Source organism: Carcharhinus amblyrhynchos, chromosome 26 (genome assembly GCF_965287045.1).
Source record: "Carcharhinus amblyrhynchos chromosome 26, sCarAmb.v2.hapA, whole genome shotgun sequence".
NCBI classification, from domain to species: Eukaryota; Metazoa; Chordata; class Chondrichthyes; order Carcharhiniformes; family Carcharhinidae; genus Carcharhinus; species Carcharhinus amblyrhynchos.
In genome coordinates this window covers 39,493,567-39,517,912 of record NC_137349.1, presented here as the reverse complement: position 1 = coordinate 39,517,912, position 24,346 = coordinate 39,493,567, and the positions used below count along the sequence as shown (strand labels likewise).

At 44.5% G+C, this 24,346-nt stretch overlaps 2 protein-coding genes across 2 annotated transcripts; both read right to left on the bottom strand.

Annotated features, from left to right (window-relative positions):
- Positions 1–893: 893 nt before the first annotated feature.
- Positions 894–6,966, bottom strand: LOC145358676 (zona pellucida sperm-binding protein 4-like). The gene is made up of 9 exons (XM_080212899.1): positions 6,738–6,966; positions 3,420–3,598; positions 3,249–3,346; positions 3,035–3,168; positions 2,758–2,947; positions 1,898–2,042; positions 1,717–1,789; positions 1,095–1,202; positions 894–1,024 (listed from the first exon to the last, which is right to left on the bottom strand). Exons 1-9 carry the CDS (start codon positions 6,964–6,966, stop codon positions 894–896), a joined length of 1,287 nt encoding a protein of 428 aa, XP_080069025.1.
- A 6,099-nt stretch (positions 6,967–13,065) lies between these two features.
- LOC145358675 (zona pellucida sperm-binding protein 4-like) lies at positions 13,066–18,597 on the bottom strand. Its single transcript, XM_080212897.1, has 9 exons — positions 18,278–18,597; positions 15,818–15,996; positions 15,647–15,744; positions 15,433–15,566; positions 15,156–15,345; positions 14,277–14,421; positions 14,095–14,167; positions 13,273–13,380; positions 13,066–13,202 (listed from the first exon to the last, which is right to left on the bottom strand). The coding sequence occupies exons 1-9, from the start codon at positions 18,582–18,584 to the stop codon at positions 13,066–13,068; spliced, it is 1,371 nt and encodes a 456-aa protein (XP_080069023.1). The 5' UTR covers positions 18,585–18,597.
- Positions 18,598–24,346: the final 5,749 nt, after the last annotated feature.

The following is a 24,346-nucleotide window of genomic DNA, read 5'->3' as shown; positions in this document are numbered from 1 at the left end:
AAATGTAGCATTGTAGTACGTACTTCCATTTTTGTGTAACACTCAAGGCTTTTTTTTTGTACAACTGTAGGGTTTTCAGATTCTAAAGATGTCTTTATTAATCATAGCCCTGTTGGGTAGTAGGCAGATTATGGGGGGCAGGGGTGGGGAGAAGTGGTAATACCTGGATGGTTCTTTCAAATACCTGTGTGGTCAGGTAAATTGCCTCAAGACTGCAGGGCTATGTTACATCCCCATACAATATTTGGGCCTAAAAATGAGCCAAAAACTAGATCACATCATCTACAAATTCACAGCACAACGGTTAGCACTGCTGCTTCACAGTGCCAGGGACCTGGACTCGATCCCTGGCTTGGGTCACTGTCTGTGTGGAGTTTGTACATTTATGTCTGGGAGTAAACCCACACAGTCCAAAGATATGCAGGTTAGGTTGATGGGCATAGGTTAGAGTGATGAGTGGGTAAATGTGCAGGGATATGGGGGTAGGGCCTGGGTGGGATTGTGGTTGGTGCAGACTCAATGGGCTGAAGGGCCTCTTTCTGCATTGCAGCATTCTAATGATTCATTGATTGAAACTCAGGCAGTAGATCTGCATCTAAGGGGATCTATAGTGTTTTATAAAAAGACAAGCCTGGATAAAACAGGATACAGTAGAGGCAATTTGAGGAAAAACATGAAAACTAGGCTAACTGTTAGTATCTGCTGGTGAAGCTTAACTTGCAAATGAAAGGGACCTAAAGTACAAATACTTCTGTATCTTACTTTGAAGAATTGTACATCTACTGTACTCAGCCAGCTGAAAACAAGACTGCATGGAAAATAATTCTACTCAACACCCAGGACACATTCATCTGAAGTTTATTTTTATTCAGGGTCTACACTGTAGAATTTCACTACATTTGAGAAGCAACAGCTCTTGGTCTCTTCATGTACACTGTAGCCAGTACCACCAGCAGGCACAGGGACACCATCATGAAGCCAATGGCTACTCCTTGCACAAGCCAAGGAGGAGATTCAGCAGCACCTAATGGAAGATTAGAAGACATTATATTCAACAGAGCTCACAGGTGGACTATTGAAAAGTCTCTACTTACCACTTGCTTCATGCCGTTTCTTGGACTGAAGCCCCTCATCTTCCAGGATGATGGGGCCAGGAGCACTCACTAATGTTCCCTCATGGTCACGGGGACTCCTGCGTCTCTCTATTGGGAAGAGGTTATCAGACAGTTCAGAATAATCTTCCAAGATCCTCAGTGAGGAGCAGATTGTCTGCATTCAACATTATGGATTATAATTTGCAGAGTTTGCCAATAGATGCTTAGCCCTCACTGATCACAACTTTTAGTGCAAAAATCCCACAATGGGTGTTTTGTTCTGCCACACTGCACAAGCATTAGTGACATCACTTATCTGGTAAAGTCTGTCCCATCATATTGCTGTTAGAAACTAAGTTTCAGGGTCTAATATCTGAGCAATAAGTACTGAACAACTACTTGTAGAAAATCAAGATCTATTTATTAATGTTTAATATTTCAGTTTCTATTTGATTGACAATTCTAGTGACTGTTTATATATTGGTGACACTACAGCTCCCCACAGGATAAAATTCCATTACAAATTGTTACATAGTCATAGGACACTAACCAGATATTCCTTTCTTACAAAATGTGAATCAGAAATATGCTTCATTGCCACAAAGATTAAACAAGAACTCACTTGGGCCACATTTGGGTGCACAGTCATCCTGAGCAGAGGGCGAGCAGACCCCAGCACTGCAGTGCAGGTAAACCTAGAATGGAAAGGAGACATTTTAGGGGGATCTTCATGTTCCTGGATGAACCAGGCTGTTAAGGAGCCAGGCAGAAAGGGAGGCTTGGCTTGGATTTCTCTTGCTTACCTGTCCAGTCAGAGGCTGCTCTGACTCTCTGTCCAAGAAAACAAATGTTTTCAGTTCAAACCGCTTGTGATGTGTTGGGAACTTCAGGCCAGAAAACATGACTGGGTGTAGGAGAGTCTGATAGTCATCACCCTCATAGGGACACCTGGAACAGTCAGCAAATGGTGTCAGAGCAGGGAGGGGGATTCAGTTGAGGTATTGATGATTGTGCCAGAGTTGAACCCATTCTGTCAGTGAAAAATTCCCAATTTGTTGACTCCAATGTTCTAAGCTGGGTCACCATTTGGTTCAGCGTAGGGAGAATTCCATGTGGAATATTACAGGTCAAGAGTGTTTCTGACTGAGAGAAACTGAGCCTAAAGTGTATTGAAACGATTCACCACAAGTGGTACTTGCCATTTCCAATGATCTGACTGTAGATCACTAGAACCACTGGGGTAACAACACAGCAAGATTCCCAATTTAAAGAACTTGCCACTCTGACCTGAGAATTTAGTCATGGACGGCCACAAAAAGGCTGCCTACCATTTCCAGGTGATGTACACAAGTAAAAATAGCACATTTCCTTCATCTTGTGAATGAGTTTCTGGAATAAATTATTGGCCAGTACAATGGGTGCTGACTCTACAAGTAGGAAAAGGTCACATGTTCCTGAAGGGAGCAAGAACATTTGGCCAAGTGCAGCCCATGTGACCTCCCTCAGACTGGAATTGCCAAGACCCTCTCCTTGGTGCAGTGTTCCCTCTCCCTGGTGGGTTTATGGTTACTGGGGTAAGGAGGAAGAGACAGGAAGCAGCCTAGTCATGTTTCTGCTTCATTGATGTCCAAAAGCCATTAGCCTTCCCATTCACACTCCTTACCCATTCACCAGCAGACTCCATTGCACCTCATGGTTTGGGGCTGGCACAGGAGTTGCCCAGCAGTCATGCAGCCTCAGGACAAGCGTTGGGTCACTGCGACCCAGGACACGAACCTCCACAAACACTGCCTCCCGAAGGATTCTCCAAATGGGGTACTCACTGTCCACATACCATGATCTGTAGTCACCATCTGGGGGGCACACACACAAGAACCAGTCACTCCCTGTATGGATACATCCCCACTAATCCCATTCACCATTACCCAGGGCAGCTCTACCTTTTGCTATTCGCAGTTCCAGTTTCAGAATCCCTTCTTCTGAAGCAGGAGGTGGTGGAGAAACCGTGTAAACTGTGACATTGATCTGTAAGCCAGTCTCTTGCCTCCCTCTGTACTTGCACTGGACGTGCAGGCTGCAGACAGACACAAGTAGTTGCAGCTTCATTCAGTAACACATCCCCTCCAATACCAACACCTCCCACCATCCTCCTACCCGAAGGTGCTGTCCCGAGTTATTGAGCCCAGCTTCCCAGTCTCAATCATCCTCTTGCCCAAGACGTCTGTTTCATAGACCAAGGTTCCATCTTCCTCCTGCAATGAAGAGGCTGCTTAATAAGAAGCTGGCTCACTTACTGGGAGAATGCCTTGACCCTTCAATACTCACCCGCTTGCTGGAGCCACAAGAGGTGACTGGAAAGCGGAAGGCCGCAAGTTGCCCGGTGGTTAGTTTAGGCTGGCACTCAGCCTCTTGTCCATCTTTCACATACAGGGATGACAGGTTGAGGGCAGGACGGGTCAGGTTCTTGGAGATCACGATGATGAAATGACCATCGGCTGTGCATGCTGTAAAGAGAATTTATTACCACTGCTCCTATTGGTGGGTAGGGGCCCCAATGACAAAGTGTTAAGTCTCAAAAAGATACAAATAATTAATTGTTGAATGGATGAGTGAGCACAGAACAGCAAGTTACTGGAACAACCCCAGTCTTCTAAAACTCAACATGCTGTTTTGCCAGTTACTCTACATGCACTGATATTCCAATACATACAGTCCCTCCCAGCATCAGAATTGCCTCTGTTCGATAACAAGATACATTATGAGCTCAAAGGGAAAAAAATGAAGCATTTGTCAAAGTTAGGAGGCTGGGAACACACAAAGCAAGTGCAGAATACAAGAAACGTAAGCAAGGAGCAAGATTAAAGAGAAAACAAGGCTGTTTACACAAATGATTGAGGAAAGTGTAACTGGATTGATTCTTAACTTTGCAGGTGACAGAAAGATTGGTGGATTTGCAGATAGCAATGAGGACTCAAGGATACAGATCAGTTGAAGACTTGGGCAGATGGAGTTTAACTGGGACAAATGTGATGTAATGCAGTTTGCAAGGTCTAATACAGATAGGAAGTATATTGTAAATGGCAGAACCCTAAAGAGTATTGATAGGGAAAAGGATCTGGATATGCTGGTCAAAGTAGCAATGGAGGTGGAGAAGGTAGTCAAGAAGGCTTACTTGCCTTCAGCCAGAGTATTGAGTTTAACAATTGACAAGTCATGTTGCAGCTTTATAGAAGCTTAGTGAGGCCACACTTGGAATATAGTGTTCAATTCTGGTCACCACACTACAAGTAGTATGTGTGGAGGCTTTGGAGAGGGTACAGAAAAGATTTACCAGGATGTTGCCTGGTATAAGAACATAAGAAATAGGAGCAGGAGTAGGCCATCCAGCCCTTCAAGCCTGCCCCGCCATTCAATAAGATCATGGCTGATCTGTCGTGGCTCAGTTCCACATTCCCGCACTCTCCCCATAACCCTTAATCCCCTCGCTTATCAAAAAGCCATCAACCCGTGTCTTAAAAATATTTAGCGAGGCAGCCTCCACCACTTCAATGGGCAGAGAATTCCAGAGATTCACCACCCTTTGAGTGAAGAAGTTCCTCCTCAACTCCGTTCTAAACCGTCCCCCCTTTATCTTGAGTCTGTGCCCCTTAGTCCTACTGTCCTTTGAGCAGGAAGAGCCTCTCCACCTCTATCCTATCCATCCCATTCATCATCTTATACGTCTCAATGAGATCTCCCCTCATTCTTCTAAACTCTAACGAGTACAAGACTAGTTTATTCAGCCTCTCCTCATAGCTCAACACCCTCAACTCTGGCATCAGCCTAGTAAACAGCCTCTGCACTCCCTCCAGGGCCAAAATATCCTTGCGTAAGTACGGCGCCCAAAACTGCACACAGTACTCTAGCTGCGGCCTCACCAATGCCCCGTACAGCTGCAGCAAGACCTCCCTACTTTTATATTCAATCCCCCTCGCTATGAAGGCCAGCATCCCATTCGCCTTCCTGACCACCTGCAGGCTGGGTTTTTGGCAACTCATGCACAAGGACCCCGAGGTCCCTCTGCACCGTCGCCTGCTGCAGTTTTTCGCCACGTAAGTAATAGTCCTTCCTACCATTATTCCTACCAAAGTGGACCACCTCGCATTAGCCATGAGGAGGGGTTGGAGAAACTTGGTGTGTTCTCACTGGAGCGAGAGAGGTTGAGGGGAGACCTGATAGAAGTCTACAAGATTGAGAGAGATGGCTGGAGTGGATAGTCCCAGCGTGCAAGAGTCAGTTACCAGGGGGCATAGGTTTAAGGCACAAGACAATTTTTAGAGAGGAGGCAGATTTTAAAAAAAAAACCAGATGATAGCAGTGTGTGCCTGGAACTCATTGCCAGGGGAGATAGTGGAACCAGATATGGTAGTGACTTTTAAGGGGCATCTTGACAAGTACATGACTAGGATGGGAATAGAGGGATTTGGTCCCCAGAAGGATAGGGGGTTTTAGTTAAGTCAGGCAACATGGTCAGTGCATATTTGGAGGACCAGTTCTTGCGCTGTAAGTTTCTTTGTTCTATCCCCACCACCAAAATACATCACATCACCATCAAATGCCATCAGCCTTGACTACCCATTCTGCTGATCTGTTATTACAGGACTCTCTCCCATACTTCATTCAATGAAGTCTCCATAGTCAGTATCCACAACATTCCCTGCATCAACCTTGTGTTATTTCAAAATGCCCACAGAGTCATTGTCACTCCTTGATTCTCAAAAGTACCTGTTAGTATCCATAGAATCCCAACAGTGCCAAAGGAAGCCATTCAGCCCATCAAATCTGCACTGACCACAATCCCACCCAGGCCCAATCCCTACAACCTACCATTTACCCCACTAACCCCCTGACACTAGGGTCAATTTAGCACAGGCAATCAACATGCCTGCTCATCTTTGGACTACAGGAGGAAACCCATACAGACATGGGGAGAACATGCAAACTCCACAGACAGCAACCCAAGCCAGAAATCAAACCTGGGTCCCTGGCACTGAGTCAGCACCTGTTAATTTCTTAATAAAATCTCAATCTAACAACTGACAGGTACAACCTGCACTGTTACACTGAGGGTATCACATTTGATCTACTCCAATCCTCCCAACACCTCACCCATATCCTGGGGCGGAGAGATTGTGGCAAAACCCTTCCACCATCTCCACTTCCCCCAACAAGTTGAGCTGCAAACCATCCAGAGCAAGTGACCCATCTGTTCCAAGCACAGCCAGCCTCACTGTCACACCAGTGTATCAGATTCTTCATTAATAGAGCAAACGGGAAAGTTTTGTCCTGCACCTTTGTCCCCAATAAGACCCATTGCACTTCTTTCACACTGGTAATAGGAGTAAATATTACCAAACTGAAGCACATTTGCTGATCCCATGCCGGAGATTCTCTCTAACTCCAGTCACAGAGCCTCCCACCTTCAGAACCCGGTCTAAAACCATCCAAACCACTCAGTTAGCTCCTTCACTCAAGCTGAGGATTCCCTCCGTTCCTACACTTCACACAGTGAGGCAGCAACAAATGCCCCATTTCCCAGTTAGATTCTCTCCTCTCTCTGTCTCCACTAGACTGGGGGGATGTGGGGGTGAGTCTTGTTGTTACCTGGGCTCTTTCTCAGACTGGAGAAACAGCGATGGGGGCTGGAGCTCCGGGGATCAAAGCAGCAACCCTGGCGGATACACTCAGCGCTGCTGATCCCGGAGTGACCGCACTCAAATCTCCAGCCTGCCTCTGGGACACAAACATCATCCCTCCCCAGGAGTAGCGGCTGGCCTGAGAGTGAGGAGGTGGCCAGGAAGCAGAGAACCCAAGAAAGCAGCCAAGCTCCCATCCCGGCCAGTGAATCAGGACAATCACTTCCCGCAAACACCAGCCCGTTTTCTAGCCGGGAATCCAGCTGCAATCCCATTGCAGAGGCTCCCTGTCCCACGGGATACTCGGGAAGCGATTCCGCCTCTTCAATCAGCTCCAATTCTCCGCCTCTCTCCACTGCCTCATTCCTGCTCCCAATCCCACTTTAACTGGGCTGCATTATTGACCCTAATCATCACATTTTCATTTGATTTGATTCTTGTACTTTATTTTTGTGCGGGCCGTTCCCCCTCCTTTTGGGGGTCTGCCCCCTTTTTCTTTGTCCGAACGTAGTTTAAGTTTGTCTACTTGGTTTGACCCGCAAGATCAAGAAACTGAAAGACCCTGATTTAACTTGAGTTTGTCTATTTGGTTTTGACCTTGAAGAGACCAAACACACTTTAGCAAACTCGCCCACTCAAGTCTGTTTTTTTGTCTTTTGGGACAGCTCTTTTGACACCAACCAAATAAACAAACTCAAATTAACTTAGGGACAAATTAAAAAGGGGCAGGTCCCAAAAAGGCAGGGGGAGAAGTCCGAACCAAAAACCAAACTCGAAAAGAAACTTAAAACATTAAATCATAATGTGATTCTCAGGGTCGATGATGCACCCCAGCCCCTGCGGTGCCCAACGGGCACGGAATGTGTCAACCGCGCCCATGGATACCGCATGCTCCCTCTCCAGGGACACGTAGCCATGAACGTAGCCGCGGTAGAGGGGCAGATGGATCCATAAAGGGATCCATAGAGGAAGGAAACCTACGCAAACTCAAGGAAAATGTGCAAACTCCACACAGAGACTCACCCAAAGTCGGAATTGAACCTGGACCCCCTGGTGCTGTGAGGCAGTAGTTCTAATGACTATGCCACTGTGAAACTGTGTATACATCAGATCCTTCTTCAGACTTACTCTCTACCCTGTGCACTGATGCTCTGGCACCCGGCAGGTCCTATTTAGCCTTGCACTTGCTTCCTACATGCCCCTTTCAGCTACAGGCGTAACACATAGCATCCCTAAACCCACACTCCCCTGGGGGTGGGCTCCCCCACACTGACACATTCTTCACAGTTCTTGGTTTGTAGACCGAACCGCCAAAACCTCTGCATTCTCTCTGTTTGATTAATTCTTTATTCTTGAAGCTCTGCGCCCACATCCCTGGCTCTACTGCCATTGGCAGTTTCCTTCCAAACTGGGGGAATTTGCCAGCTGGCACACTTTGAAGTTCCATTGTGCCTTTTTGTGCATTTTCCACAGCAAGGACAATTTCTAATGCTTTCTTACGGTTATTTCAGATTCCCAACAGTTTCTTCTGTATGGCCGTATTATTCACCCCGCACATTAGCCGGTCTCTGAACCACTCATTAAGAGCAGATCGAAATTCACAAAGTTCAACCATTTGTCTCAGCCTCAGCATAAAAGGTGCTTTCACCTTCCCATTGAGTTAGATCTATATCTCTGCATAGTTACGGAGAGCTTTGGGTGATAATACCCTTTGACTATTTCTGTGAGTTCTTCAAAGGTTTTAGTGTCAGGGCATCCGGAGAAGTCAAGCTTCTTATCAATTTATTGCTTTGGGCACCACAGGCTGTGAACAGAATTACTCTCTGCTACTCCTCCCCACGCTATTTCGATTGCTTTGAAGGAGTATCTCAGGTGTTGAACATGTTGGAACCAATCCTCCAAATTAGGGTGAATGGCTCAAGGTTTCCAAATGGAGACATTATAATAACTCACTGATTGTTGAATAGACATTCTTCCTAACTCTCACATAGTCACCTATGTTGTTTAGATAAATGAACATCAGATGCAGAGATCTATTTTCGACAGTACCCAGACTCCAGAGAGAGATAGGGAGTTACTTCTCTCTGCAGCTCCCAAGCAGCAACTGAACTTATTTTTTCCATGAGGCCATCTCTGCCCTCACTTAACTTTTCCTGTCAATGAATGTAACCAAGCACAGCTCTGAACAACCCCAGGGGAAAACACTAAACTAACAGATCTGCATTATCTCAGATTAAAACTAACATTCCAGTCATTAGAACCAATTACACTTCTTCAGCATCAACTTGTTGGCTGCCGATTACAGACAAAGCAACACCGATAATAGAACTGACCGCTAAAAAAATCCTGCACAAGAAACATGACACAAATACATTTCTTAAAGGCACAGTATCATCACACTGGCAAGATGTTTATTGCTCGGGTGGTGAACTAACTTTGAATAGCTGCAGACCGTCAAGTGTCAGTACCGTGCTGTTGGGAGGGGAGGGAGGATGAGGGTTTTGAAATTCCATTGAGAGAATGGTGATGTCGTTCCAAGTCAGGATGGTGTGAGTTGGTGGGTAACTCGCAGATGGTAGTGTTCCTATGCTTCTGCTGCCCTTGTCCTTCTGCGGGAGGGGCTGTGGTCTTGGAATGTATTAGAGGACCCTTGATGAACTGCTGCTGAGTATCTTGTAGATGGTCCACACTCCTCCAGTTCACAGTAGCAGCAGTGGATGGGATGCTGATCCAAGCACTGGATAGTGTGTTCTGCCTTTAACCTGTTATTGTAACCATGGCGTTGATATGGTTGGATGATTGGAGGTAAAGGTTACTTGTTGATTGGTGATCCCTCGGCTGTTGGAGAATTCATCAATTTATTGATGTTAGAATATCAAGGGGAGATAGTACATTCTCCCCACCCACTCTCACAACTTGTCCTCCACAGCTTGCTGCCCACTGGGTTTTATCATTGAATATATTCCTCAGTGCCCTCGTCAACACTGCTCACTACACCCCACTAGATTCAGCCTGCTGACGTGATGCCCATATGAATCATGTTACCCATCCCATGTGTCCTTGTCTTATGCCTATTTTAATCAGTCTTGCTATATCCAAATACCTTCTGAAATTGCAGATATGCTACATTGACCTTTATTTAAACCCTTTAACATGTTTGATCCCCATCGCCTGTATCCCAATATTTTGCTAACGAATGTCAAACTAATTCCCCAAACATTCTCCAACCTAAAGAATATTTGGAAGATCAGACAATACAAACCACCCACACAGATGTGGCAGTGACTTTCCCTGAGAATTAGCGTTCCTGAGGATTATTTGCCTCATTATTTGTTCATGATGCAAAGAAATGGAGGGTATGAAGAAACTCTGGAAATTCTACAGTGAATTCCAATCTTGATCTGAGTTTGCCAACTCCAGTCCGGTAAAGTCCTGTCTGCACTTTCTCCAGTATTTCAATTTAGTTCCAAATTTGGGGTGGCCCAGTGGTTAGCGCTACTGTTTCACAACACCAGGCACCTGGGTTCGATTCCCAGCATAGGTCACTGTCTGTAGGGAGCTTGCATGTTCTCCCCGTGTCTGCATGGTTTCCACCCATATTCTGGAAGATGTGCTGCACTGACCCAATCAGGCACTGGACTGTGGTGACAAAGGGAATTTCACAGTAACTTCATTGCAGTGTTAAGGTAAGTCTTACTTGTGACTAATAAGTAAACTTTACCTTGTGCACAGTACAGGCATACAGAAAGCACATGCTAACATTTTAGAAGTAACAAAATCTACATCTAACATTCCCTCCATTTAGTTTTGCTAATACTTCTAGTGTGTGTGCCGAGAATGGCACATCTTTTGCCATCCCCCGGGGTACAAGGGGGCTGGGGAGGGGGTCACAAACTACAGGGAAATAATGAAGATGGATTGTTGGGCTCCAGGCAACCAATAGGCTTGGTGAACATTCTAGATTTGTGTAGCACACTGCTTCCCAGAACTAATTAAACATGGTCCAGTTGTACTTGGTCTAAGCCATTAATATACAAATCAATATCAGCTCCTTGCTTTACTCTATTTCAGAATATTATTTGTACATGAATGTATACCTGTATTCAGATATCTACTCCTCTTCCTGATTATTGCTGATGAAGCTTTTCATCTTGCACTCACCAGGAGATTCCATCCTTCAATCCCTTTGTTTCCATTTTTTACTGTTCTACCTTTTATTTCTCTTTCCCCCCCCCACTCTTTCCCTTTATTTTGTCCCCTCCAATTCCTATTTCTCCTCAATTTTACCTCTCTCCCACACATTCCTCTCATCTTCAGCTGTCGCAGCTTACCCTTATTTCAGCTACTCTGCCATTTACACCTTCCATTCTCTCTAATGGGCTGCCATTAGCAGCCTTTCCCCTGTTTTCTGTGGCTATGACTCATCTTTCATTCTCTGTCCCCTGCAGCACAAATACCTCCCACTTTCTCTGCCTTTTAGCTTTGACAAAGGATCATCTGGACTCAATGTCAGCTCTTTTCTCTCCTTACAGATTTTCTCCAGTATTTTCTTTTGGTTGGAGGACAGATAATAATATTGGAGGGAACAATTTATACCACATAAAAGTTGTGATTGGTTGATAAGTGGACTCTATGTTGTCATGAATAATGTTCTTTACAGACAGAAGGAGCAGGTGCACACAGCTTCCCCACCCCCAGCTAAACAGCTTTCAGACAGCCCCTCCCTTGTTCATTTCCCAATGGCTACCTTGACCAAACACCCTGCCTGATTTGGAAATTCAGCCAAATCTTGCAAGTTAATTGTGCCCTGGTGCATTCTCAGTAGCAACACTCATTGGATTATAAACCATACAGTAAGATGCAAGAGATCATTTTATTTAAATATAACCTCGAATTAAATCAACTACAAACTGATCCATTCCTGAAAGCAAAAATGCCCAGTTTGCTTTTTAAGCATTTTGTCTACATCACAGCTAAACTAAAACCCAGGTGTTTTCTGTGCAGTGGAAATATATCTCCCCCTTGAATTTCAGGCTATTTCCTCAGTAGTTGGAACTTGTCACCTCCCTCCATTTGATAGCAGAATAACAAGGCATTTTTCCTAGCACAGTTCAACCAAGATTCTTTGCAGAATTAGAAGTGTATCATGAAATGTAATTTGAGTCTAGAAGTTTATGGGGGTGACCTGTAAACCAACCCCCACTCCCCAATTACAGAAAGGATGTTGACCGGAACAAGGACTTGACAGATTGACAAGGAATGATTCTACCACAGACTGGAGGCTGCCTAACTGCAATTAGAGAGAGATGTAATAGTGTAGGGAAAGCTGTTAGAGACCTGGCCCAAAAAAAAACCTGTATTGGCTTAAACAAAGATAAGTCACCCAGAAGAACAGCACAGGAAGAGTTTTGCAGAATTTTCTCAATTTGAAAAGTTTAGCTACACAGCCTTGGAGAAAAAAAAATTAGTAGGGCAATTTAAAATAGATCACCAATGCACTCCGATATTTAGTGGGTCTTTTCCATCGTCAGGAGTCTACTTGTCTTGATATTCTGGGGCAGTCTGATGGTTGTACTAGGGATTGGAAAACTTGTTGGAGCATCCCATCCAGAACTACATCATTGTTTCAGGGCAACTTCTGAAGCTGTGTGGGAATCCATCCCTTAAGATGGATAACTCATGCATCTTAACTTCCTGGGGGAGGAAGAGAGATTAAACTTGTAGAAAGCTATTGATGAAAACTACCAAATTGGAGAAGATGTTATGAAAAGTAATCTGTCATTGATCCATAATGGTTTAAGTATTCATGTTCTTGGATTTCTGTACAACGTTTGTTGCTATGCTAATAAAGATTGGGGGTTTTCAGATCCTAAACAAGGACCTGGTACTCATAGCCTTGGGGTAGGCCGTGGACAAGACAATGGGGCAGGGAGAAGTGGTACTAAGCAGACAGTCCTTTCAAAGACTGGTGTGGGCAGGTGAATTGCCAATTCTGCAGCAAGGTTGTGTTCCAGCCTCTGATACAATGTTTGTGATCAAGGGTGGCTCAACCACTGGAGCCAGAAGCTCCAAGATTCACACATCACCTGGATTGCATGCTCCACAAACAAGAGTTTGTATTATTTGAAAAGCCTGGATCAAGCATGATGCAGTAGAGGCGGTGAGTAAATCATGAAAACAATGATAGAGAAGTATTAGATACTATCTTCTTGCTTTGAAGTAGTGTCTACAATCCTTAGCCAGCTGAAAACAATTCTACAACACCCAGGACTCATTCATCTGAAGTTTATTTTGGTTCAGATTCTACACTGACAAGCAACAGCTTTTGGTCTCTTCATGTACACTGTAACCATCACCACCAGCAGGCACAGGGACACCATCATGAAGCCAATGGCTACTCCTTGCACAAGCCAAGCACGAGATTCAGCAGCACCTAATGGAAGATTAGAAGACATTATATTCAAGAGAGCTCACAGATGGACTATTGAAAAGTCTCTACTTACCACTTGCTTCATGCTGTTTCTTGGACTGAAGCCCCTCATCTTCCAGGATGATGGGGCCAGGAGAACTCACTAATGTTCCCTCATGGTCACGGGGACTCCTGCGTCTCTCTATTGGGAAGAGAAGTCAGACAGTTCAGACACAATACAGATTAATTTTCTAAAATCCTCAAGTGATGAGAACAGATTGTCTACACTCCCTTCATATTATGGATTGTCATTTACAGAGTTTGCCAAAAAATGCCTAGACTAACCCTCAGTCTGATCAAACTTTAATGCAAGTCAGAAATCCCAAAATGGTGTCTTGCCCTGCCACACTGCACAAGCATTAGCAAAATCAGTCATCTTGCTAACACATTTGCTATATTGCTATTAGATTCCAAGTTTCAGGGTGACATCTGAGCACTAACTGATGTGGAACATCAAGGCTTGTTTAGGGTTGATATTTCAGCTCATCACTTGACAATTCTTCTGACAGTTTACATATTGATGACGCTACAGTTCCCTAGAGAATGTTTCCCTTTTCTACATGTTGGGTACAACTCACTACAAATTGCTAGATTGCCAACTAAACTTGGTGGCACCCTTGTTTCAGGTAGAGCAGACCCATGTTTGCAATGATGGGCATTCAGAGGGGTGCAGACAGGCCTACAGTTGGAGCACCCACTCAGAAAGGCTCCTCCCATTGATAGAGGAGTGTAGATGCTGAGGGATAGAAGAATCCTCCAGTCACAGCACACTAACCAGATATTCCATTCAAACATCATCTCTGCCTGTCTTAATGAAGCATCATCCTGATTCAGGAGACATCAAACAAGAACTCACTTGGGACACATTTGGGTGTACAGTCATCCTGAGCAGAGGGTGAGCAGACCCCAGCACTGCAGTGCAGGTAAACCTAGAATGGAAAGGAGACATTTTAGGGGGAATCTTCATGTTCCTGGATGAACCAGGCTGTTAAGGAGCCAGGCAGAAAGGGAGGCTTGGCTTGGATTTCTCTTGCTTACCTGTCCAGTCAGAGGTTGCTCTGATTCTCTGTCCAAGAAAACAAATGTTTTCAGTTCAAACCGCTTGTGATGTGTTGGGAACTTCAGGCCAGAAAACATGACTGGGTGGAGGAGAGTCTGATAGTCATCACCCTCATAGGGACACCTGGAACAGTCAGCAAATGGTGTCAGAGCAGGGAGGGGTATCTGATCTGTTAAATATCAATAAAATTAGTTTGGGGTCACTGGTGTTGTGTTCCAGAGGTGATTCCATTCTTTCATTGAAAGATTTCCCAATTTGTTCATTCCATTATTCCAAGCTGGGAGAATTCCATGTGGGATATTACTGGAGGTCAGGAATGTTTCTGACCAAGAAACTGGAGCTGAAATGTATTAAAACTACTCACCACAGATGGTATGTGCCATTCACAATGGTTTGACTGTAGAGCATTAGAACCACTGGGATAACAACCCAGGGAGATTCCCAATGTAAAAAACATGGGACACATTGACCGGAACCTGGAGAATGTACCATGGGGGGGGGGGGGGGGGGGGGGGCGCCGCCAAAGTGCTGCAGATGTCATTGCAGAGGATAAGGAAGTAGAAATGGAGAGCATATTTATTTCAACTTGCTAAAGACTAGTTCTGGAATACATTGGTGTCTGCACCCATTGTACCAACCACAAATCAGCAAGGGGTCATATGGGTTCTTGAAGGGAGCAGATCCATTTGGCCAAGTGTAGCCCACGTGACCTCCCTGGAATTGTCCAAGACCCTCACTGATCAGCAGAGGCAACTCTGCACCAGTTTATGGCCATTTGGTGAGGGGGAAAGAGATAAGAAGCAGTCCAGTCATTTTAATGTCCAAAAGCCATTAGCCTTCCCATTCACACTCCTTACCCATCCACCAGCAGACTCCATTGCACCTCATGGTTTGGGGCTGGCACAGGAGTTGCCCAGCAGTCATGCAGCCTCAGGACAAGCGTTGGGTCACTGCGACCCAGGACACGAACCTCCACAAACACTGCCTCCCGAAGGATTCTCCAAATGGGGTACTCACTGTTCACATACCATGATCTGTAGTCACCATCTGGGGGGCACACACACAAGAACCAGTCACTCCCTGTATGGATACATCCCCACTAATCCCATTCTCCATTCCCCAGGGCACCTCTACCTTTTGCTATTCGCAGTTCCAGTTTCAGAATCCCTTCTTCTGAAGCAGGTGGTGGTGGAGAAACCATGTAAACTGTGACATTGATCTGTAAGCCAGTCTCTTGCCTCCCTCTGTACTGGCACTGGACGTGCAGGCTGCAGACAGACACAAGTAGTTGCAGCTTCATTCAGTAACACATCCCCTCTGATACCAACAACTCCCACCACCCTCCTACCCGAAGGTGCTGTCCCGAGTTATTGAGCCCAGCTTCCCAGTCTCAATCATCCTCTTGCCCAAGACATCTGTTTCATAGACCAAGGTTCCATCTTCCTCCTGCAATGAAGAGGCTGCTTAATAAGAAGCTGGCTCACTTACTGGGAGAATGCCTTGACCCTTCAATACTCACCCGCTTGCTGGAGCCACAAGAGGTGACTGGAAAGCGGAAGGCCGCAAGTTGCCCGGTGGTTAGTTTAGGCTGGCACTCAGCCTCTTGTCCATCTTTCACATACAGAGATGACAGGTTGAGGGCAGGACGGGTCAGGTTCTTGGAGATCACGATGATGAAATGACCATCAGCTGTGCACGCTGCAAAGGAATACAATCCAACCACTCAAAGCACAATAATATCATCAAACTCTAGATAAATGGAATGTTAGGAAGAAGCTCAGTTTCAAAGACACACTTTTGAGATTACTTTATGAAAAGGGACATGGTAAGAGGAGAAAGATCTCAGCCACTGTTGTTCTTCATTTACATAAAAATGGAGATGGAAATTAAATCATTTGACAATACAAGGGCAGATCAATAGCAAGGAAAAAGGACAAATGACAATGAAAGGCAATTTTACAGTTAGACAGAGGTGAAGCAACTGATTAAAGGCATTATTGACTCAGAGCATGGGAATGTGAATGACCATGGGGAAATGGTAGACTGCAAGTATTTTACTTCAGTATTCACAGTAGAAAGGGAAGACAGCCAAAGGAAACTAACAGAGGACCAAAGAGAGTCAGCATGGATTCATAAGGGCAGATCATGCCTGACCAACTATAATTTGTTGAAGTGACAAAGATGGTGGGCAGAGGCAAGTTGACTAGATGTTATTCATATGGACTTCCAGACGGTCTTTGATAAAATCCTGCACAAGAGATTAAACAGGGTGTGAGCCCATGCAATTCAAGGTTGATCGCTGTTCGTGGATAGAAAATTGGTTGAGAGAGAGTTGTAGTAATGGACACACACTCGAACTGGGAGGATGGGCTGAGTGGCACCCCACAGGGAATTGGCTCAGGGCCTTATTTATGATATTCATTCTTAGATAATGGCATAAAAAGCTCAAATATACAAATTTAGACAAAACAGGGTATTATTAGATTAGGCAAATGGACAAAGTTGTAGCAAATAAATTTTAACAAGTTGATATTATTCATTTCAAATGAAAAAAAAGGATCTATCAGCCTATTTTTAAGGCAAAGTTAAACTCTGTCGACAGCCAGTGAGATTTGGGGGTTCAGGTGCTCAGTTTCCCAAAACACCACCAACAGGTACAGAAAATAGTCCAGTTCAGAACATCTAAAAGGGCTGGAGTTAGAGAGATGCAGATGTTGTGCTGCCATTGGACAAAACCCTAGTTAGACCCACAGAACTGTGAACAGGAATGGACACAAGAAATAGGAGCGGGAGTAGGCCATCTAGCCTGCCCCACCATTCAATAAGATCATGGCTGATCTGAAGTGGATCAGTTCCACTTTCCTGCTTTCTCCCCATAACCCTTAATTCCCTTGTCTATCAGAAACCTATCTACCCATGACTTAAATATATTTAGTGAGGTAGCCTCCACCACTTCAACGGGTAGAGAATTCCAGAGATTTACCACCCTTTGGAGTTGAGGAGGAACTTCTTCCCTCAATCTAAACTACACACCCCCCCCCCTTATCTTGAGGCTATGCCCTCTAGTTCTGCTATCATTTCTAAGCAGGAAGAATCTCTCTACTTCTACCCTATCCATCCCCTTCATTATCTTATACATCTATAAGATTCCCCCCTCATCCTTCTAAACTCCAACAAGTACAGACCTAATCTACTTAGTGAACCTGGTGATGAGACAATTATGCCCAACACCAACATCCATAAACATTACTGAATTCCTGAGAGTTTACTTTAGTACAAATACCAGCAAAGTGGATCAGGTAACAGTGAGTGAATCCCATTCAATAGATACTGGAGCCAATTGGTGCTCCTGTTACTCAATGCAACCTTCCTTCAACACCAGTTAGTCATCTGTAATTAACTTAATTTCTCTTTACTGGGTGATCATTTCAAACACTAGTTTCCATTAATAAGGAATAGTGAGCAAGTGGCCATCATCACAGCACCCAGAAGCAGCAAATATTATCCCAGCCCTGAATAAACCATGTATCATTAGCAACACACCCATCACATGGGTCAGACAGAGTCTAATATCACCCAAACTCCCAGTCACCCCAAACCTCAGCTTCACCAAGCAGGGAAGCTGCTCCCTGTGGGATGGTCACATCGATGCTTTCTGTGGCGGATTATCCACAGGAAAAAAGTGTCCAGTTGTTTAGATAGATTCACCGGAGATAAATTCCACAATAAAAGATCAGCACAGGGTTAAAGCAGCCAGCTGTTTAGTGTATTTGTCATTATTGCTAACAGGCTAGAGAGAGTGAACATTAACATTTCACTGAAGGAATTTAACACTTGAAGCTTCAGATGCCGAATAGCCATTCCTACCCATCTCCATCACACAGTGAGGCAACAACAAATGCCCCATTTCCCAGTTAGATTCTCTCCTCTCTCTGTCTCCACTAGACTGGGGAGATGTGGGGGTGAGTCTTGTTGTTACCTGGGCTCTTTCTCAGACTGGAGAAACAGCGATGGGGGCTGGAGCTCCGGGGATCAAAGCAGCAACCCTGGCGGATACACTCAGCGCTGCTGATCCCGGAGTGACCGCACTCAAATCTCCAGCCTGCCTCTGGGACACAAACATCATCCCTCCCCAGGAGTAGCGGCTGGCCTGAGAGTGAGGAGGCGGCCAGGAAGCAGAGAGCCCAAGAAAGCAGCCAAGCTCCCATCCCGGCCAGTGAATCAGGACAATCACTTCCCGCAAACACCAGCCCGTTTTCTAGCCGGGAATCCAGCTGCAATCCCATTGCAGAGGCTCCCTGTCCCACGGGATACTCGGGAAGCGATTCCGCCTCTTCAGTCAGCTCCAATTCTCCGCCTCTCTCCAGCTCCCAATCACACTTTAGCAAATGCACCCACTCAAGTCTGTTCCAGGAAAGAAAGTTTGACTTGGAGCCTCTCTGCGGGATTTGAAAGTTAGATTTAGGGGAATATGGAATGACATCAGCATATAGTGCAGTCCACTGGTTCCCAACCCTCCAGGATTGGCCTGGACTCTCCAGGAATTGAGCATCAAATCTCCAGGACACTCCTGTGTCCAACCCTGGAGAACAATCAGAAAGATTGGTTTCTTTTCCCATTTTCTTTCCACATTTCTCTTTCCCAGATGTAAAAAACATTGAAACTGGGGAAAGGCTGCTTGGCTGACAGTTATCCGGTTGGGTGATGAGTCATTTTGCTTTCCAATTGGTGTAGGAATGCAGTAGGTCACAGGGATGGATGTGTTGGTGACTAATGGCTGGAACGAGGGGGAAGATCGTGCGATGAATCCTCCAGGAATACATTGAATCCCAGTTGGGGACCCTATCAGTGAGATGGGGTAAGGGCAGGTCTAATAGTTCCAAATAAAAGCAAATTAATGCAGACGCTGGAATTTGAAACCAAAAGAGAAAATGCTGGAAAATCTCAGCAGGTGTGGCAACATCTGTGAGGAGAGAAAGAGCTGATGTTTCGAGTCCAGGTGACCCTTTGTAAAAGCTTTGATATTGGAACATTTTCCACACTTTCCACAGCAAGAGCAATTTTTTAGGGTTTTAGGGAACCTTTTTTAGGGTTATTTCAGATTCCCAAGTTTCTTCTGTATTATTCACCCCACACACTAACCGATCTCTGAACCATTCATTAAGAGCAGATCCAAATTCACAATGTTCAGCCTCAGCATAAAAGGTGCTTTCACCTCCCCGGGAGCTCTTGCCATTGAGTTAAATCTGTATCAATAGGTTGGACTAAAACCTGGTGTTGTCAGACTTTTTACTGTGTTTACGCCAGTCCAACGCCGGCATACCCACATCATCTCTGCATAGTTACAGAGAGCTTTGGGTGATAATACCTTTTGAACATTTCTGTGAGTTCTTCAAAGGTTTTAGTGTCAGGGCATCCGGAGAAGTCAAGCTTCTTATCAATTTATTGCTTTGGGCACCACAGGCTGTGAACAGAATTACTCTCGGCTACTCCTCCCCACACTATTTCGATTGTTTTGAAGGAGTATCTCAGGTGTTGAACATGTTGGACCCAATCCTCCAAATTAGCGTTGAATGGTTCAAGGTTTCCAAATGGAGGCATTATAATAACTCACTGACTGTTGAATAGACATTCTTCCTAACTTTCACATAGTCACCTATGTTGTTTATATAAATGAACATCAGATGCAGAGATCTATTTTCGACAGTACCCAGACTCCAGAGAGAGAGACAGAAAGCTACTTCTCTCTGCAGCTCCCAAGCGGCAACTGAACTTATTTTTTCCATGAGGCCATCTCTGCCCTCACGTAACTTTTTCTGTCAATGAACGTAACCAAGCACAGCTCTGAAAAACCCCAGGGTAAAACACTATACTAACAGATCTGCATTAGCCCAGATTAAAACGAACATTCCAGTCGTTAGGACCAATTACACTTCTGCAGCATCAACTTGTTGGCTGCCGATTACAGACAAAGCAACACCGATAATAAAAATGACTGCTAAAAAATCCTGCACAAGAAACGTGACACAAATACATTTCTTAAAGGCACAGTATCATCACACTGGCAAGATGTTTATTGGTCCAGTGGTGAACTAACTTTGAATAGCTGCAGACCGTCAAGTGTCAGTACCGTGCTGTTGGGAGGGGAGGGAGTATGAGGATTTTGAAATTACATTGAGAGAGTGGTGATGTCGTTCCAAGTCAGGATGGTGTGAGTTGGTGGGTAACTTGCAGATTGTAGTGTTCCTATGCTTCTGCTGCCCTTGTCCTTCTGCAGTAGGGGCAGTGGTCTTGGAATGTATTGAAGGACCCTTGATGACCTGCTGCTGCGTATCTTGTAGATGGTCCACACTCCTCCAGTTCACAGTAGCAGCAGTGGATGGGATGCTGATCCAAGCACTGGATAGTGTGTTCTGCCTTTGGCCTGTTATTGTAACCATGGTGTTTATACGGTTGGATGATTGGAGGTAAAGGTTTCTTGTTGATTGGTGATCCCTAGGATGTTGGAGAATTCATTGATTTATTGATGTTAGAATATCAAGGGGAGATAGTACATTCTCCCCACCCACTCTCACAACTTGTCCTCCACAGCTTGCTGCCCACCTAGTTTTATCATTGAATATATTCCTCAGTACCCTCGTCAACACTGCTCACTACACCCCACTAGATTCAGCCTGCTGCCGTGATGCCCATATGAATCATGTTACACATTCCATGTGTCCTTGTCTTATGCCTATTTTAATCAGTCTTGCTATATCCAAACACCTTCTGAAATTGCAGATGTGCTACATTGACCTTTATTTAAACCCTTTAACATGTTTGATTCCCATCGCCTGTATTCCTATATTTTGCCAATGAACATCACACTAATTTCCCAAACAATCTCCAACCTAAGGAATATTTGAAAGTTCAGACAATACAAACCACCCACACAGATGTGGCAGTGACTTTCCCTGGGAATTAGCATTCCTGAGGATTATTTGCCTCATCATTTGGAAATGGAGGGTATGAAGAAACTCTGGAAATTCTAGAGTACATTCAGAACTTGATCTGAGTTTGCCAACTCCAGTCTGGTAAAGTCCAGTCTGCACTTTCTCCAGTATTTCAATTTAGTTCCAAATTTGGGGTGGCCCAGTGGTTAGCACTACTGTTTCACAACACCGGGCACCTGGGTTCGATTCCCAGCATAGGTCACTGTCTGTATGGAGTTTGCATGTTCTCCCTGTGTCTGCATGGGTTTCCTCCCACATTCTGAAAGAATTTCACAGTAACTTACTTGCAGTGTTAAGGTAAGTCTTACTTGTGACTAATAAGTAAACTTTACCTTGTGCACAGTACAGGCATACAGAAAGCACATGCTAACATTTTAGAAGTAACAAAATCTACATCTAATATTCCCTCCATTTAGTTTTGCTAATACTTCTAGTGTGTGTGCCGAGAATGGCACATCTTTTGCCATCCCCCGGGGTACAAGGGGGCTGGGGAGGGGTTACAAGCTACAGGGAAATAATGAAGATGGATTGTTGGGCTCCAGGCAACCAATAGGCTTGGTGAACATTCTAGATTTGTGTAGCACACTGCTTCCCAGAACTAATTAAACATGGTCCAGTTGTACTTGGTCTAAGCCATTAATATACAAATCAATATCAGCTCCTTGCTTTACTCTATTTCAGTATATTGTTTATACATGAATGTATACCTGTATTCAGATATCTACTCCTCTTCCTCTGATTATTGCTGATGAAGCTTTTCATGTTGCACTCACCAGGAGATACTATCCTTCAATCCCTTTGTTTCCATTTTTTACTGTTCTACCTTTTATTTCTCTTTCCCCCCCCACTCTTTCCCTCTATTTTGTCCCCTTCAATTCCTGTTTCTCCTCAATTTTACCTCTCTCCCACACATTCCTCTCATCTTCAGCTGTCACAGCTTACCCTTATTTCAGCTTCTTTGCCATTTACACCTTCCATTCTCTCTAATGGGCTGCCATTAGCAGCCTTTCCCCTGTTTTCTGTGGCCATGACTCATCTTTCATTCTCTGTCCCCTGCAGCACAAATACCTCCCACTTTCTCTGCCTTTTAGCTTTGACAAAGGATCATCTGGACTCAACGTCAGCTCTTTTCTCTCCTTACAGATGCTGGGATTTTCCAGTATTTTCTCTTTTGGTTGGAGGATGTGCTGTCAGGGACAATTTATTCCTGCCAATCAGCCTAAATCAGATTCCCTCAATCTAGATGGCCATAAAACATTAGACAGGGGTCGTGGGTGGAGAGGGGAAACTGGTGGTGTTGAAATGGCAGCGCGGGTTCGTTGGGTCGAAGAGCCTGTTTCCCAGGCTGATTTTGTTCTTTGTTTGAGGACAGATAATATTGGAGGGAACAATTTACACCATATAAAAGTTGTAATTGGTTGATAAGTGGACTCTATGTTGTCATGAATAATGTTCTTTACAGACAGAAGGAGTAGGTGCACACAGCTTCCCCCACCCACAACTAAAAATCTTTAGGACAACCTCTCCCTTGTTCATTTCCCAATGGCTGCCTTGACCAAACACCCTGCCTGATTTGGAAATTCAGCCAAATCTTGGAAGTTAATTGTGCCCTGGTGCATTCTCACTAGCAACACTAATTGGATTATTAACCATACAGCAAGATGGTTCATTCATTCTATTTAAATATCACCTTGAATCAAATCTACCCCAAACTGATCTATGAGCCATTCCTGAAAGCAAAAATGCCCAGTTTGCTTTTTAAGCATTTTGTCTATGTCACAGCTAAACTAAAACCCAGGTGTTTTCTGTGCAGTGGAAATATGTCTCCCCCTTGAATTTCAGGCTATTTCCTCAGAAGTTGGAACTTGTCACCTCCCTCCATTTGATAGGGGATTAATGTGTCATTTTTCCTAGTACAGTTCAACCAAGATTCTTTGCAAAAGTAGAAATGTTTTGTGAAATGCAATTTGAGTCTAGAAGTTTATGGGGGTGACCTGTAAACCCTCCCACTCCCCATTACAGAAAGGATGTTGACCTGAACAAGGACATGACAGATTGACAAGGAATGATTCTACCACAGACGCGAGGCTGTTAGAGACCAAACCCAAAAAAAACTGTGCATTGGCTTAAACAAAGATGAGTCACCCAGAAGAACAGCACAGGAAGAGTTTTTACACAATTTTCTCAATGAGAAGTTTAGCTACACAGCCTGGAGGAAAACAAATTTAGTAGGGTAATTTAAGTAGATCACCAATACACTTCGAGATTGAGTGGATCTTTTCCATTATCAGGAAGCTACTTGTCTTGATATTCTGGGGCACTCTGATGATTGTACTAGGGATTGGAAAACTTGTTGGACCATCCCATCCAGAACTACATCATTGTTTCAGGGCAACTTCTGAAACTGTGTGGGAATCCATCCCTTAAGATGGATAACTCATGCATCTTAATCTCTCTTCCTCCCCCAGGAAGTTCAACTTGGAGAAAGCTATGATGAAAACTACCAAATTGGAGAAAATGTTCTGAAAAGTAATCTGTCATTGATCCATAATGGTTTAAGTATTCATGTTCTTGGATTTCTGTGCAACATTTGTGGCTATGTTAATAAAGATTGGGGGGTTTTCAGATCCTAAACAAGGACCTGGTACTCATTGTCTTGGGGGTAGGTAGTGGACAAGAGAATGGGGCAGGGAGAAGTGGTACTAAGCAGACAGTCCTTTCAAAGACTGGTGGGGCAGGTGAATTGCCAATTCTGCAGCAAGGTTGTGTTCCAGCCTCTGATACAATGTTTGTGATCAAGGTTGACTCAACCACTAGAGCCAGAAACTCCAAGATTCACATATCACCTGGATTGCATGCTCCACAAACAAGAGTTTGTATTATTTGAAAAGCCTGGATCAAGCATGATGCAGTAGAGGCGGTGAGTAAATCATGAAAACAATGATAGAGAAGTATTAGATACTATCTTCTTGCTTTGAAGTAGTGTCTACACTCCTTAGCCAGCTGAAAACAATTCTACAACACCCAGAACACATTCATCTGAAGTTTATTTCAGT